Raw genomic sequence first — 15,562 nt, 5'->3', positions numbered from 1 at the left:
CTTCTTTCATTTTCTGAATCTGGCCCCAAGGTAGTAAATCAGAAAGAAATTCTGATTAAGCAATCCTTTGGCAACATTAACTAGTCTCAATTCTAAGGACCTAACTGCCCAAGCAACACTGAGGGTGACTTGGGTGAGGGACACTTTGTGACTGTGATGCCAGAGAATGCGTGGGAGTTTCTGTGGTGGCCTGGGGAAAAGCAAGTGTGACCACGACGTAAACCAAGTCGTGCAAAATGTTTTATTAAGGCAGCATTGATTTCCTGTAATGCTGGTCACTGTGCGGCTGATGCTTGCTAATATTGTGAATGGGCAGCATCACAGGTCATGTGTTCTGGTAATACCCTGGGTTGGTGGAATTCTGTAAGGGAGACCTTTGAGTGTACAGCACTGGTACTAAATGTGATGGCTCACCCTCCATTGCCGGTTAGTGTAATTCCGACCTTCAATCCCAGCTATGTATCCCTGCCTACGTATGTTTGGTGATAGGTCAATAGGGCTCTGACTTGTGCAAAGAAGATGATGCTAAAACTATAGAAGACGACAGATCTCAGAGTGGAAGATTGGGCTGTCAGCTAAGACCATTTAAACTTGTTGGGAAAAGTTGTGGGAATGAGGATTTTTGTGGGAGCTCCGCCGATCTGTGCGCTTAGAGGCGCTTTTTAACAAGCCATAATCTGTATTGTCGTCTTTTGTCTCTGCCCTTCTGTGTGGTGTTTGCTTTTGGTGTTATCAATTTTAGGTGCCTTGTAATCGGACAGTGGAGGACACTCTCTCACCAAGTCCAGTAGAAAAAAGCACAAAAAAGACATCTTGAGTGCAAACTCTGGACTTCCCATCGCAGACATCGATGTCAGCACTTCCTCTAGAGACGTCACTGATTTCCCCCCCATCTCATCTCTACTCTCTCTCCCTCCACATGCTCTACCATTAACGGTGGCACCAAGTGGGATGTCCTCTTGGCCGGCTTCTCATCCTCTCGCAGCTTCATTAATGTCTATCACACTGGCACTATCCTGGTTCAGGGTCCACAGCCCAACCTCCTCCTCTTTGATCTGATCCTGCCTTCTCTCATTACCTTCCTTCCTTCTCCTGCATCACCGCCTTCTACTCTCTGACTGATGTACCATGCCCCTGTACACCACCTCAGAAAACCTTCAAAGGAACAGACCTTCTCCACCTGGCAACTAACGCCCGCTCAGCCACAAACACTATGCTGACATCTGTCTCCTTCTTGAAGACATTGTCCTTGACATTCTCGCTCTTACCGAGACATGGTTCAATGCCAGGTCAGTCACTACTTTTGAATCCCTCCTCCCTGAAGGCTTCAAGATGATCTCCAAGCCTTGGCCTCACTGCACTGTCAGGGGATCGGGGGGGGGGGGGTTGCCTTAATCTTCCCTGAGTGGGTTCCTGCTTCCATCTTACCTACCCAGCTCTAATCTTCCTTTGATAGCCTGGTTCTCAAGTTGGTCATCTCTCCCATTTCCACCCTGACCATTGCCACCATTTACCAGCCTCCAGGCACCACCACCTTGTTCCTCTCTGAATGGGCTGACTTCTGCTCTTCCTTACTCTTATCCACATCCAACCACCTCCTACTGGGTGACTTCAACATCCAATTAGACTCCCCGGGCTCTGCATCCATGCTCTTTACTGACCTCTGCACCTCGCTTTCCCTCTGCATTCTCCCTTCTGGGCCAACCCACTCAGCTGGACACACTCTCTATGCCTTCATACACTCTGACCTCTCTCTCCCCCCAACCCTCTACTAGCCACCCCTCTCTCCTGGTCTGACCATTCTCTCCTCCTCTCACTTGAGTCCCCTTGGCCCCCTGACCACCCCCAAAAGTCCTACCAACCTCGTTTGCTAACATCCACCCTATGAAACGAGTGTCTGTGGCTGCCTTTGCTTCCACCTTCATCCAACCATTAGCCTCCCACCTCTGACTCTACCTCCGAGTCTGCCCTCAGCAACCTCCACCTTTCCATCTGCAGTACGATTTACATTCTTGCCCTAGTCATGAGGATCTGCCTGAAACCTATCTCTAAGCGTAACACTTGGTACAATGCCAAACTTGCGACCCTGAAACATAAGTGCAGGGCAGCAGAACGGAAGTGGCGAACCTCAGGCTCATCCTCTGACAAACTGGCCTGCCGCCTGATCCAAAGGTAATACAGACACTCCATCGATTCCAAGAAAATATCCCACATTCAGACATGGGTTTCGGGTACATTCAATAACAAGGCTGAACTTTTCAAGATCTGCAGGGAACTAGCCAATCCCTCCTCAGTCTCCTCCTCCCCTTCTCCCACCCAAACCCTCTGCAATGCACTGGCCTCACACTTTGCCTCCAAAACCCAGGACATCATCGCCAACCTTGCCACTCTCCCTCACAACCCGTCCCACACCCCCTCACTTCCATCCCCCGTACCCCTCCTTCTCCTCTTTCACCCCTGTCACACCTGAAGAAGTTACCAGAGTTGTCTGCTCCATGAAGGCCTCTTCTAAGCAGGTCATCCAGGACCATCAAGGATAACCTTGGCGCAGTTGCCCCTGCTCTCATTGATTTCTGCACTTTCGTCACAGGATCTTTCCCCTCCTCCCTTAAGCACTCCCTTGTGCGCCCACTCCTGGAAAAACCTTCATCAGATCCCACCTGCCCTGCCAACTACCGCCCTATTTCCATACCCCCTTTCTGGCGAAACTGTTGGAGAAGTTGGTTTTGCCCCAACTCAACTCACACACTGAACTTGTTGGTGGTGTCCACGACCATCAATCTGGATTCCGAGCATCCAGAGGCACAGAAACTGCTCTTCTGAACACACGTGAAGAACTGCTCGCATCTCTGGACTCCAACTCTCCAGCTGTCCTTATCCTTCTCAATCTCTCCTCTGCCTTTGACACAGTCAACCAATCCATCCTAATACAGAGGCTCCACAATACCCTTGGTGTCTCGGAACGGGCACTGGACTGGCTGACATCCTTCCTTACTGACCGCTCTTCGTCGTCCTGGGCACTTTCTCCTCTCCTACTTCCCTCTCGACCTGTGGTGTCCCCCAGGTTTCTATCCTCTCCCCCTGGCTCTTCAACATCTACCTTGCTCTGCTTGCACGCCTCATCTCCTTCTCTTCCAATTTCCAATGTTATGCAGACAACACACAGCTCTTTTTCAAACTCCCTTCCGACCCTCTTGCACCCTTCATCAGCCCTCACTGCCTATCTGCCATCCAGTCCTGGTGGACCGCCAATGATCACGGCCTCAACTCTTATAAAACTGAGATCCTTCCCATTGGGACCCCTGCTCCCTCCTCCTTCCCTTCACTCTGGCCTTCCTCTTTGGGCTCTCCCCCTGTGCCCTCTTCTGAAGCCAGAAACTTTGGAATCATATTTGACTCCTCTCTCCTTCCTCCTTCACACTCAGGACATTGCCAAGAAGTCCCACTTTCATTTCTTCCTTCTCAAAGAAATTCTCCCTTTTCTCACTTTCCCCCAGAGGCCTGGTTGTCTCTAGGCTTGCCTATTGCAATCGCCTCCTCCTGTATCTACCATCTTCCACTCTGCGACCCCTCTACCTAATCCAGAATAGGGCAGCAAGACTTATCCTTGGCCTTAAACCCAGGGGCCGCATTTCTCCTGCACTAAAGAGTCTTCACTGGCTCCAGGATGCTGCACGGATTAAATTCAAATCCCTCTGCATCATCCATAAGGCGGTCTGGACCCGGGTACCACACTATCTTCAACTTTAGTATTGGTTGGGTGAGCTTACAAATGTCAATGCGCCGTAAAATAAAGAGATTAAAACATCTTGAGGTAGTTGTTTTGGATTCCTTTTAATTGGATGTTTTAGAGTTGTAGCCTTTGTGGATGACCCGTGTTTCGGCAGGATTTACATTGCCTTTTTCAAATCCAGGCTAAATATACATGTTACATGAATGAATAAAGCAAAACAGATTTAAAGCAAATGAATAAAATCCCATATTTGGTCAATCTTGAAAATATGAAAACAAAAACATTCAGTTAACATATCATCACTGGTGCAAATAAAGTGCTCTAATCTTTGAAGAAAAAGTGACTTGGGCTGGAGCCCCGTGATTAGTTAAACCATGCTTTAAGTATGGTCACTTAGCGGCATGACCTTTAAGTCATACTAATTCTGTGTGCAAAATCTGTGGCTGAGCGAATTATTAAATTGATATTGATTTAGTACGCTTGCAAAAAATATATATAGTGCCGCACGCACATAAAGCGTGGTTAAATTTAAAAACCTTAGATTTGATAACAAGGTAAACCGCGGTGTAGTTAGGAGCATAATTAGTGTTTCCTGCTGGCGGCTTGTATTTACATTAGTTCTGATGGCACAGATTCATAAAATGCGAGCACAGTATGTAATACGAAATATAGAGAGGAAATAACAAGTGCGCAGCGTTATGCAGCACGTGTATGAAAGGTCGGAGAAAACGAGTCTATGAAATCCCCCTCCTCCCCCCTATATGGGTGGGTAAAGACTGATGTCCTACTTCATTAGAAAGTGTCCTCTGTGTATCGGGTGGTCCGCTTCTGTTTCGTGGGCCCGTGTGTATAAATAAGAAGTTCTTCCTTAGTGTTATTAGTGGCGGCCATGTTTTGGGAAGTGAAAGGCGTGCGGCCAGTAATATTCAATGGAAAGGTGCCCAATCGAAGATGTGGGGTGGGGGTTAGTACAGAAAGCGATACTCGTTTACCTAATCAAAAAGTATTCGAGCTTGTCATGTCCATGATACTTTTTTGAAAATTGATATTTCACATGAAGTCCACATGGATCCATTGTGTTTAGTGTGGCTCTCTGACTTATTCTTGATAGAAATTGGTACCACCACATGCATTGCTTTGTGGTTAGTGTAGTTTAGATTGAGCCTATGAACAGGGAAGGAAAGAGAGAGTAGGCCAAAATGTGTAGGTTTCAATGAGAATGGGGGAAGTACACGATGGTTAAATGATCCCAAAATGATACATAGCTCTGAGAGCCCGCTATTTGGATAAAAAATGTGTATGTGCATTTGTGTTTAACATGGTATGAAAAGCACAGAATGAGAATGCAAAATACAGATGGGAGTGCAACCCAAAAAACAAATGGTATACGGCAGACGGTACATTAGAGGAAATGTGCCATTTCATTGTCAGAATTCAAACCCTATTCTACTGATCGATAATGGCAGATTAATCTTGCTTCAGCTCTTCTGAGTAGTTCTTTATTGCCCCCTCTTTTGTTCCTCTGAATTTTTTGCAGGCCTATGAATTTGATATCTTTTTTATTGTCCACTTGGTGAGCCATTTGCCAGTGTTGAGAGAGGGGCAGGTTGCTGTCTTGACTGCCTATTGCTGAAATATGTTCTCTTATACGTGTTCTTAATTCGCGTATAGTACTTCCAATGTAGATGAGTTTGCATGTGCGTTGAATTGCATAAACCACATATTCAGAGCGACAATTGATTTGTTGTTTGATTGATGTTTTGATCCCATTTTTGTCTATGAATATGGTACTTTCCGTGAAAGCATGCTTGCACATAGTGCAAAATCCACATTTTCTGAAGCCAGATGCTGGTTGGTTGAGCCAATTTGTTTTGGTATTTTCATCGTGGTCTGGTAATAGGGAAGGACTGACGCTCATTTTTAAGGTTTTTGCTTTTTTGTATCTTACTAAATACTCCCCCTCTGGACCACTACACTCCTCTGGCTCGAATTCTGTGTGTAAAGCGTTTTGCTAAACAGAGGACATGTGGTCGTTCACTTTTCACAGCTGGCTCCCTCCTATGGAACAGCCTTCCCCTCCCTCTGTGCCTTGAGCAGGATCTTCTTAAATTCCAGAAGCTCCTTAAGACTCTACACTTTACCTACTCCTTTGCTTCTTCTCTCCCCTGCTTATCCCACAGTTGTTGCGATTGGTGTCATGGGCCCTTATGCATCCTTGGGGCCCTGACCTCCCGCACCCAATCGGCTCCCGTCTATCTGCACTTTCACTTACACCCACCGCCCTGGTGGCTCGCACTTAAACCCTTTGCGGCTCCAGGCCGTGTAGCACTCAACATTCCTCGCACTTCATCTGAGGCTCACCTATGAGCTCAGACTCCACAGCACTGTCCCCTTGCCCCCTACCTTGCTTCAGTTGCACGTTATGTATACACACAAGCCATAGTCGGTTCGTCCTGTTTTCCTCTTCCCCCACTGCTCTTATATATTGTGTTTTTAATGTATTTTAATTTACTCCTATGTCCCAACCCCTTTCCTCCATACTTTATGGGCGTCCCTCACTAGGGACGTGAGAACCTTTTTCACCAGAAGAAATCTTCTTACCCTTTCAAATTTAGAGGCGTGCAGGGGCGCGGTCCTGGGAGCATGCGCTCCCCTGACTCCACCCACTGGCGCCAGTCCTTTTCCGCGTCGACTGGAACGGACCGCTTTCACCAGCGCTCCTGGGTTAGGCTTCGGCCGAGTAATTCCACACGCTCTTCCCAGGAAAGTATCTTTGTCTTTTTGTCTTTTATTCAGATACTCTGTCCTCTGGCACACCGCTCCTCCCTGGCGCATGTCGACGTCATCGGGCTTCAGCAGGTGTACAGCCTGCGAGTGCTACTTCCCTACGTCCAACCCCCACGCTTATGCCTCCGCTGCCTTGGCTCCGATCACGGCTGGGAGGGATGTTCTGCGTGTGACGCGCTTACAATGCGCGCTCTGAAGAACAGCTTAGCTAGGTGGAGAGAGCTCTTGGAAAGTTCGCCTCCAGAGGACTTGAAGGACTTTGTCAGACAAAAGTCAAGGCCCAAGGTAGGGACACTGTTTTCATGAGGGTGACTCATTCCTCAGGAAACGTCCAAGCGGGAGGGACCGGTCAGGCACAAGTACCAGCACAGGTACCGAGACTGATTCAGCTACGGCTCGCCAGGCCGAGGGGTCGCGAGATCCTACCAGTGATGTGGATGAGGGACCGCAAGGGTCTATTACCGGGTCTTCACCTGAGGGGCTATTCCCTACTACCGGACAAATGTCTGAGGGGGCACCTGTACGCAGCACTACCGGCGACACAGTAGAGGGCATACAGCCTGCCAGGCCCCGGCCTGAGGTGCAGGATAGGCCTCAACCTCCACCGCCAAGAGTCCAGGAAGAGGCTGGGCCCAGCACGGCAAGCGTCACAACACAGGCACATGGCATGCAGCCCTACCAAATGGCCGCTGCAGCAGACAAAATGGCCACTCGTCCAACACCATCCCCCTTCAGCGTCTCTGGCGTTCGTTGCTATTCTCCATCCTTTCTGCATCTTGCCCGCTGACCTCCAATGCTTTCCTTAAGCCGCTTCATTCACACTGGGTTCCCCTCTGTGTCTGACAGCTCTGGCTGTCCATGACCGGGATGCAGCAAACTTCTGTCTTCTCCTCACTGCACGTCGTGTCTGTCAGCTTCCAAGCTGTGTTCAGCACTCCGCTCGGCCTCTGGTGTGCCAAAGAGCGTCAGAAAGTCAGCTGCAGTAGTGGGCTCTGTCTCTCTAGATACTCACTTATCTGTGTGCATTTTAAATATCCCTGTCTCACTTAGTAGTTTCAAACGACTAGAATGCAGCGTTAGTTTGCCGTGTTTAGTCATCCTCATTACTCCATCCTTCTTTCTCGTCTCAGTACTAGAAAAGTGGGGAGGAGGTGCATAATGTTGTTGGTTAGAAAAGCCTGGGAATCAAACATCTAGTTCACAGTGAGCTATAAAGGAATGTGGTTTAAGTACTTGGGTGTTTGCTAGGATTTGCCACTAAAAGGTTATTCACATCTAATACTCTAGCCTCCCTGGACTTTGCCCTCCCCTACGTCGGTGTCGGGTAACTTCTGCCTTTCTCTGGTCACGTAGGAGAATCAGTGACCATGTTGCTAGATTTGTCACATTACCTTGAATTGCCTACTGCTATTCTAAGTCTTTTATACTATGGTTTACCTACCAGAAGTATTGTATGGGTTTGTATACTGTTTGTGTGATGGTACTTACCTTTCTAAAGACTTCTTTGCCTGTGTGTATATATAACATAAACAATTAGGTTTACATAGCTCCTAGAGTGTATACGTGTCTCTTTGGACCATATGTATGTTACAAGTTCTATGTGCCTTCCTACAGCCCTCTCCCCTGGCTACTTTCCTTTAGTGGTACAGGCCTATAGTAGATGTTGGAGCTCTGTAGTGGCCAAGTGATAGTTTTATAACGTCCTAAATAGGTGGACTTTAAACGGTTTTAACTCCCTCACAATGGGTAAATAAGTAAATCAAATTAAATACTTTTATAGTTATGAAATCCTTATCAAGCTTCTGTAATTTGAAGTCCCATGTTTGAAGACTTAGTCCTGCTGACTGCACGCTTGAACCCATATGTGCTTACAATGCCTCCGATTTATACAGTCACTTGCCACTGCACCCTCTTTGTAGGGTGGTAAAATCTGCTTTTGCAGGCGATCACATAGTTTAGTAAGTTAAGCACTTGCTTTAGATGTCAGTGCTCAACCTGCGGTTACAGGTTTTAATCCTGAACCGGGCCGATTGAGCTGTAAAATTACAGGCTTAAAAGCGGGAGGAATCCGGCATGACGCACTATGTAAAATGCTTTTCATTTTGTAGCCTAATCCTTCATTTTAATGTTTTAAATAATTTAGTAGGTTAGTTGTCTAATTATAGATGTTCTTCAATTTAGTGCTCAATACTGGGGCATTGTGCTTAACCAACCCCAGTTGATGGCACAAAGACCCAGAGTTTTTTCCCAGAATCACGCAATATGGTGAAGCTAGAGAAAAAAACCCTGGTCTACTGCCTCGACAGTTGACAGAAGCCCGATCTGCTTATCTCACAATTTTCCCTTTGTGAAATGTGCATTACAACGTGCTCTTGCCAACGCAAGATCTAGTCATCAATCTCTCAAGAGCAGAACTATCAATACCATTAACCCAAGCACTAAACAAGGGACTGAACTTTTGTACAGATCACAATTACGACTATTTCAGCACAATAGTCCACCTTCACACCTTTTGCAGAAAATTAAAATTGAAAAAATTCTTTGCCAACATGGAAACTAGAAAACGTACCTCTAAAACAATACTGGAACCATCAGACTTGTCTGTTAAACACATTGAACACACAGTGGATCTTATTAACATCACAGAGGATAATGACAATATACAATGGACAAAACATCTCTTCAGGCTTAGCAACTGAGACCAAACTCAAAGAGAAATCCAAGTTCACACCCATCTTACCTCCAGAAAATGCCATCGATACTTTCTGTAAAGTAGTCCAAAAGGAACTTAGAGACAGCTATATCAACAACAAAGACACCAGACATGGCGAATCTAAACACCGGAACAACCTCACATCTTGTCAAACCCAAGCCCTAAAAAATCTCAAAAACAATCAATATATTACCATCAAATCATCAGACAAAGGTGGGAATATAGTGCTACTTAATACTGATGACTACATACATATGGCTTTAACACATTTAAGAGACCGCAATTGCTATGAAATAATCAATGACAACCCGTTCACCAAAATAAGGGAAAGATGGCAAATCATGAGCAGTCACTGGAAAGACCTAGAACTACTAAATGAAGAATACCAGTATATGATCACAACACATCCTATAACCCGACCATCTACTTTCTACCCAAAATCCATAAAAAATTCACCAACTTACCACCAAGCAGGCCAATCATCAATGGCAACGGATCCATCAAAGAACACATCTCAGAGTTCATAGACCATCAACTTCAACCATTGGCAAATTCACTGGCATCATACATCAGAGACACCACCCACATCATTCAACTCACGACAACATACCCTGGAACAAAGACTACTGGCTGATAACCATGGACGTAACATCACTATACACCAGCATTTTGCATAACAAAGGACTCGCAACCACAGAGTACTTTCTGAAAACCTGCTCCATTTCCTTCAATGATCACAACAACATGATTACAATTCACATTACAGAACAATATCTCAATTTTCAATAAAACTCTTTACCGGCAGATACAAGGCACAGCCATGAGTGCGAAATATGCCCCGCCCTACGCAAATCTGTACATGGGCCACTTTGAAATAGAATTCGCATGGCAACACCCATCATTTACTCACCTCAACAATATCATTTTTTGGGCTAGATACATCGATGATATCTTTCTGATTTGGAACGGGTGACTATCAGCATTTAAGGAATACTTCAACTATCTCAACCTCAAACTAACTACGGAACACAGCCAAACAACCATCAATTTTCTGGACATTACCTTCGACATTGAAAACGACACCATCTGCACAACACTCTACACCAAACCAACAGCTGTCAACAGTATACTTCATACCTCATGCAGCCATCCCAAACAAATTATTCGCAAAATTCTGAGAGTTAAAAGGAACTGTACTAAAATCGATGATTTCACACAAAAAGCAACAACAGTGAACAAATTTATCACAAGAGGATATCCTACCAAACTTGTTAAAAACAGCTGTCGGAAATCTTTAACCAGGACCAGACAATCACTGCTACAAGTAAAGTCCAAAACTAATTCCACCACAACAAACTCCATCCGGAAAATCAATTTAATCACAAACTATAGTTCGAATAACTCAATCATTCGGAAAACCCTCACCAAATATTGGAACATTCTCAAATCAGACTCCGATCTCACGACCGCATTGGAAGCGAAACCTACTATCACTTTCAACAAAGCCAAAAACCTCAAAGACGAATTAAGCCCATCGCACTTTGAGCTTAACACCTCCACTGGAATTCCTAATCCACAGACCATGTGGCTAGAAAAACCACTCAAAGGAAGTTACAAATGCGGCCAATGTTCCATGTGCAAATATGCAGACAACGCAAGAACAACTATCATCAAACCAAATGGCACCATCTATACTATCAAACAGTTTATCAATTGCAACAGCAAATTCGTCATATACTTCATTAGTTGTCTTTGCAATAAACTATACATCGGAAGTACCATCGGAAAACTTAAGATCAGAATCAGCGAACATATCCGGGCAATCACCATCAAGACACAAGATCGCCGATAGCCATCCACTTCCTGGAATCACATCTACCAACTCGGATCAACCAAATTAAATTCTATGGCATAGACAAACTCAAACCCGCCCCGAGAGGAGGCAATATGGATCAAAAACGAAGACAACAGGAAGCGCGCTGGATCTGTCTAATGGACACCTGCTACACCGGTCTGAACACAGACCAGGAGCTATGTCACTTCCTGTAAAGTCCACCACTGTTAAAATTCACCTACAACTCCATTCACTCAATACTCATCATCCAACTACTATTACTTCAAGTAATATCCATCTTTCTGTTATCATTAGTGCCCCTCTTTTTTTACCCAATCAACACCCATATCATCTTTGCTGCTACCCTACGCACATCATGAGGAACTGCTGCTTTATACACCTCCAAGTTGAGGAACGTGTTTGCTACACCACCAGATCTCAAGAAAATATTTCAATTGAAGACCTAATTGTATTCGTAATCCGAAATTGGAATTATAAATCAACAGAAAAAACTTTTTTCTCTTAACCCAAAAGACCTAGTGAATCTAAGGACTTTTAACTAATAAGGATCAATTTCAACCTACAAAAAGAGCTAGTGAATCCAACCAAGGACTTTACAACGAGAAACTGCTGCTTTATACACCTCCAAGGTGAGAAACTTGTTCGCTACACCACCAGATCTCAAGGAAATATTTCAATCTAAGAACTAATTGTATTCGTAATCCTAAATTGGAATTATAAATCATCAATAGAATTTTTTTTTCTTAACCGAAAAGACCTAGTAAATCTAACTAAGAACTTTCAACTAATAAAGATCCATTTCAACCTACAAAAAGACCTAGTGAATCCAACTAAGGACTTTTTCAACCCATAAGGATCAAAACTTAGTGAAAGCAACTAAGGACTTATATTTCACCTTGACATAAATACTCTTAATTTTGATGTTTTCAATTTTTTGATTTAGAAGTGTCAATCTCTGCAATTTCAAATAAAAAATCAACTATTCTCTGAAACCTTTCATTTGTGTAAACCTCTCATTTTGAAAAGCGCAACAGGAGGGCCTATTTTCTTCAAACTCTTTTCAAAGTACTCGGGGATGATGGCTTCGAAATGTGAATCTGTTTCTACTGCCCAACTGTTTCCTGGCATTCTGTCTTTTATCCAGCATCTCGGGGCACCCACATCCCATCCCGCCTCCACTCTCACCCACGCCCTCTGGATCCCTCCTTTTTCTTGCCTGTGCCCCCAAACTCTGCTCTCACATCCACCATCAAACATACTGCCCTCAGTCCATGCCACAAAATTCCTGTAGTTCCACCCCGGTGCACGCACGCCCTTCACTGTGTGGAAGTTTGATTTCCTCTCTACCACTAGACATGAGTTTGCTTTGAGTGGTGTGCATGTGTTTTATTCTCAATGTCTCCCGCCTCCTTTACCTTATTTGTTTTTGCAATGCTTGTTTCAAAAAGGAGACCTCGGCCCTTTGACACCTTAGCACAGGGTTCTGCTGCCTTTGGCTCTCTAAGTGTTTGGTACTACAAGGCCCACGATCCCTTGCCATTAACTATGTTGGGTAGGGATGATGGGCGTTGTAGTACAAAACATCTGGAGAGCCAAAGGTAGCAGACCCCTCCCTACCCTAGTGCGTAGATTAGATCTCCATGTGGATGACTGATACCAGCCATCCAAATTGTAGGCAAGTCGCTTTGAAAGGATACAGCATCAAAAGGTTAATGCATATTTTCAATTCAACTAGAAAATCTGAAAGGCCATTGAAGGGTGAGGAAAATGAGTGGGATACCCTACGTCGTCCTTGGTACAGCCACATCCTCATCAAAAATAGGCTTGCGTTAACGAATGAGAAACTAGGCCCATCTTCACAAATGATCTGTACCATTAAATGGGATGACGGAACCGCCATTGCTATGTTGCGTTATGATTTTGCTAGGGAAAGCATCTGACGTTACAGTTTGGATTCACGATTCCCCGACAAGTTGGGTGACTTCCTAGCCTGTAGTTTGTGCTATGGGCACCATGGTCCCATATCTAGCGGTAATTCCCTAACTTCTGGAACCAACTTTAAAAATTAATTACTCATGTACAGTGCATAAAAACTGCATTGGTTTGTTTCTCTGTCAATAGTAATGCATATCATGATCTGCTTTACTTGTTTTTAATTGAATGGTGCATAAATCTTCGGTTGTTTTAATGATGGTACTACTGAAGTTTGACGCACACCAATATCCAGTACACAGTAAACTAGGCTCGATAGCAGTTACGCCGGGCAAGCATCTTCTTTAAAATCTGGTATTGATGGTGGATGGGAAGCGATTGACCACATCTGTTTTATGCTTTCAGTGACTGAGAAGAAGTACGAATCGGAGTCCTGCACGGACAGCGAAAGTGAATCTTCAAAGGCCAAACTACCCACTGCACCCAAAAAGTCAGCGCCTGCTGTGAAGCATGAATCGAAAGCTTCCAAGAAGGCAGCAGCCGCTCCCAGCAAGGGAGTGAAGCAGGCCTCCATCATGGGCTTCTTCCAGAAGAAATGATTACTGTGCTCTTCCACAGGAATGATTCTCCTCTTTCACCAGTACAAGAGCGTGCGAGTCGCGGAAAGAGAGCAACGTAAAGCGTGTTGTCTGCTTACCGTGTAAGCAAGTGAGCTCATTTCTAGACCTTTTCAATTTAGCAACGTTTTTATTCTTCAGAATTTCTCATTTGTAGTCTACTTGCTTTACGTTGTAGAAAGGTCATCATGGGTTTCATGTGTCGCTTACTGCTACTAGCTGAAAGGGCCATCATTGTAGTGATTTCTCTGATGAAGCTCCCATTGACCTGACCCAAGAGACAACTTCTCACAAAGATATTCATCAATTGCCGTTGTATTTGTATTTTTGTTTAAGCACCCTAACCAGCCCATACTTCGACAAAGTGTCCGTTCTAAAGAAATAACCAATCATATGCCAATGCTGAGGGTCCCTTATGCCACACATGACCTTGACTCTACCGTATGGGATGCAGTGTGTTCACCCACTTAAAACTAAGCTATAGCAACCTATTTTTTCATTACAGGTGTTAGATTGTTTTAAGGAGACAACTACTTGGACATATCTAAAGCAAGCTATAAATAAACATTCTTAATTCCAGAAATAAAATTGACAAGTTTGTAATTTATTTGGTTTGTGGTACCTTTTTCATGATCACTTTCACTCACTCTGACCAGAGGCCCGGACATTCATCGCCAGTACACCCGGACTCCCCTGCAATCGTGTAGTAGGTCACCAGTGGAACGACTCTTCATGTTTCTTATGTAAGGTAATGTTTTATAACTCTACACCCTTTGCTACATAGGCACTACATCCGTTTATCAGTGTGCTGTCTGCCACAGTGTAAAAGCATCCCAGTAAGTAAAGGCACTGTTGCGAATCAGAGGTAAGTTAATTTATTGAAGAGCTTTCATAACACAACGGGCAACAGAATGCCAAGCCACAAAGCTTAAATACTAACAAAAGTACCATATTCTGCAAGTTTAAGTTGGTGATTGGTGGGAGAACCATCTATGGTCATGGGCCATGATTTCCTACTATTTCCTACTGTTGGGTAAATAGTGTTAGGAAAGATTTTCTTTTTGCTGCTTTTCTCTGATAGAATTCTATGGGGACACCTTTTCTTTTTTCTTTGTTCAGACTTCTGACCTGTCTTTTTGGAGGTAAGTAAAGCTTTCTGGTTTACTTCCTTTGCCTTTTGCTCATTCTTATGGGGAAACTGATCAGTCCATAAGACTGAATTCTATGGGGACACCTTTTCTTTTTTCTTTGTTCAGACTTCTGACCTGTCTTTTTGGAGGTAAGTAAAGCTTTCTGGTTTACTTCCTTTGCCTTTTGCTCATTCTTATGGGGAAACTGATCAGTCCATAAGACTATCAGTACTCTGAGACTGTTACAGTTGCACACATCACCCTAAAGTGAAGTGCGGTTAGGATAAACTGTATCATTTGGTTCTAGAATGGCTTTTTGGTTACTTTACAATATGCTTAGGATGCGCTTGTGACAGCAAATATTTTTGTACTTTGTTTTATACTTTTTACTCGTGCACTTTTGCATTTACTGTGAAGGGCAAGCACCCTAAAAGGCTGTGCTGCAAGTTTTTTTTCTTGTTCTTTGCCCTTCTTCATGCCCACTATGGTCTGGAATTTCATACATGGGAAGTCCTTTCCCTGGGAAGCTGCTACTTTCCAGGGCTAAAAGGTGATTTGTGTTTGAGCCCGGATGTGGGGCCTGGGACTGTCTGGTCCGAGTTCACATCCCAGTGCTTGAATGCCTGTTGCTGGGCAGATGTTGTGGGTAGTGGCTATCCATGATAGAATAGCTTTGCCCAGTTTGAATGGTGCATATCCTTGCCATTGGTGGGCATAGGTGAGCTCCTAGCCGAAATCTTGGATAAAAGGAGGGCTGCTGCAGCCATTCAGCAGATCATTGTTGGAGCCAAGACC

At 44.5% G+C, this 15,562-nt stretch overlaps 1 protein-coding gene across 1 annotated transcript in view; it reads left to right on the top strand.

Moving 5' to 3' along the window:
• The window catches only part of POLD3 (DNA polymerase delta 3, accessory subunit), a 526,599-nt gene extending 512,355 nt beyond the window's left edge, over nucleotides 1-14,244 (top strand). The window contains exon 12 of the mRNA XM_069640165.1: nucleotides 13,426-14,244. Within this exon, the coding sequence (XP_069496266.1) occupies nucleotides 13,426-13,619 (194 nt within the window). The 3' untranslated portion in view covers nucleotides 13,620-14,244. The remainder of the gene's footprint in view (nucleotides 1-13,425) is intronic.
• Nucleotides 14,245-15,562: the final 1,318 nt, after the last annotated feature.

Source organism: Ambystoma mexicanum, chromosome 7q (genome assembly GCF_040938575.1).
Source record: "Ambystoma mexicanum isolate Mex_15411 chromosome 7q, UKY_AmexF1_1, whole genome shotgun sequence".
Lineage (NCBI taxonomy): Eukaryota > Metazoa > Chordata > Amphibia > Caudata > Ambystomatidae > Ambystoma > Ambystoma mexicanum.
The sequence above is the reverse complement of the archived record's forward strand: the minus strand, read 5'-3'. Positions and strand labels throughout refer to the sequence as shown.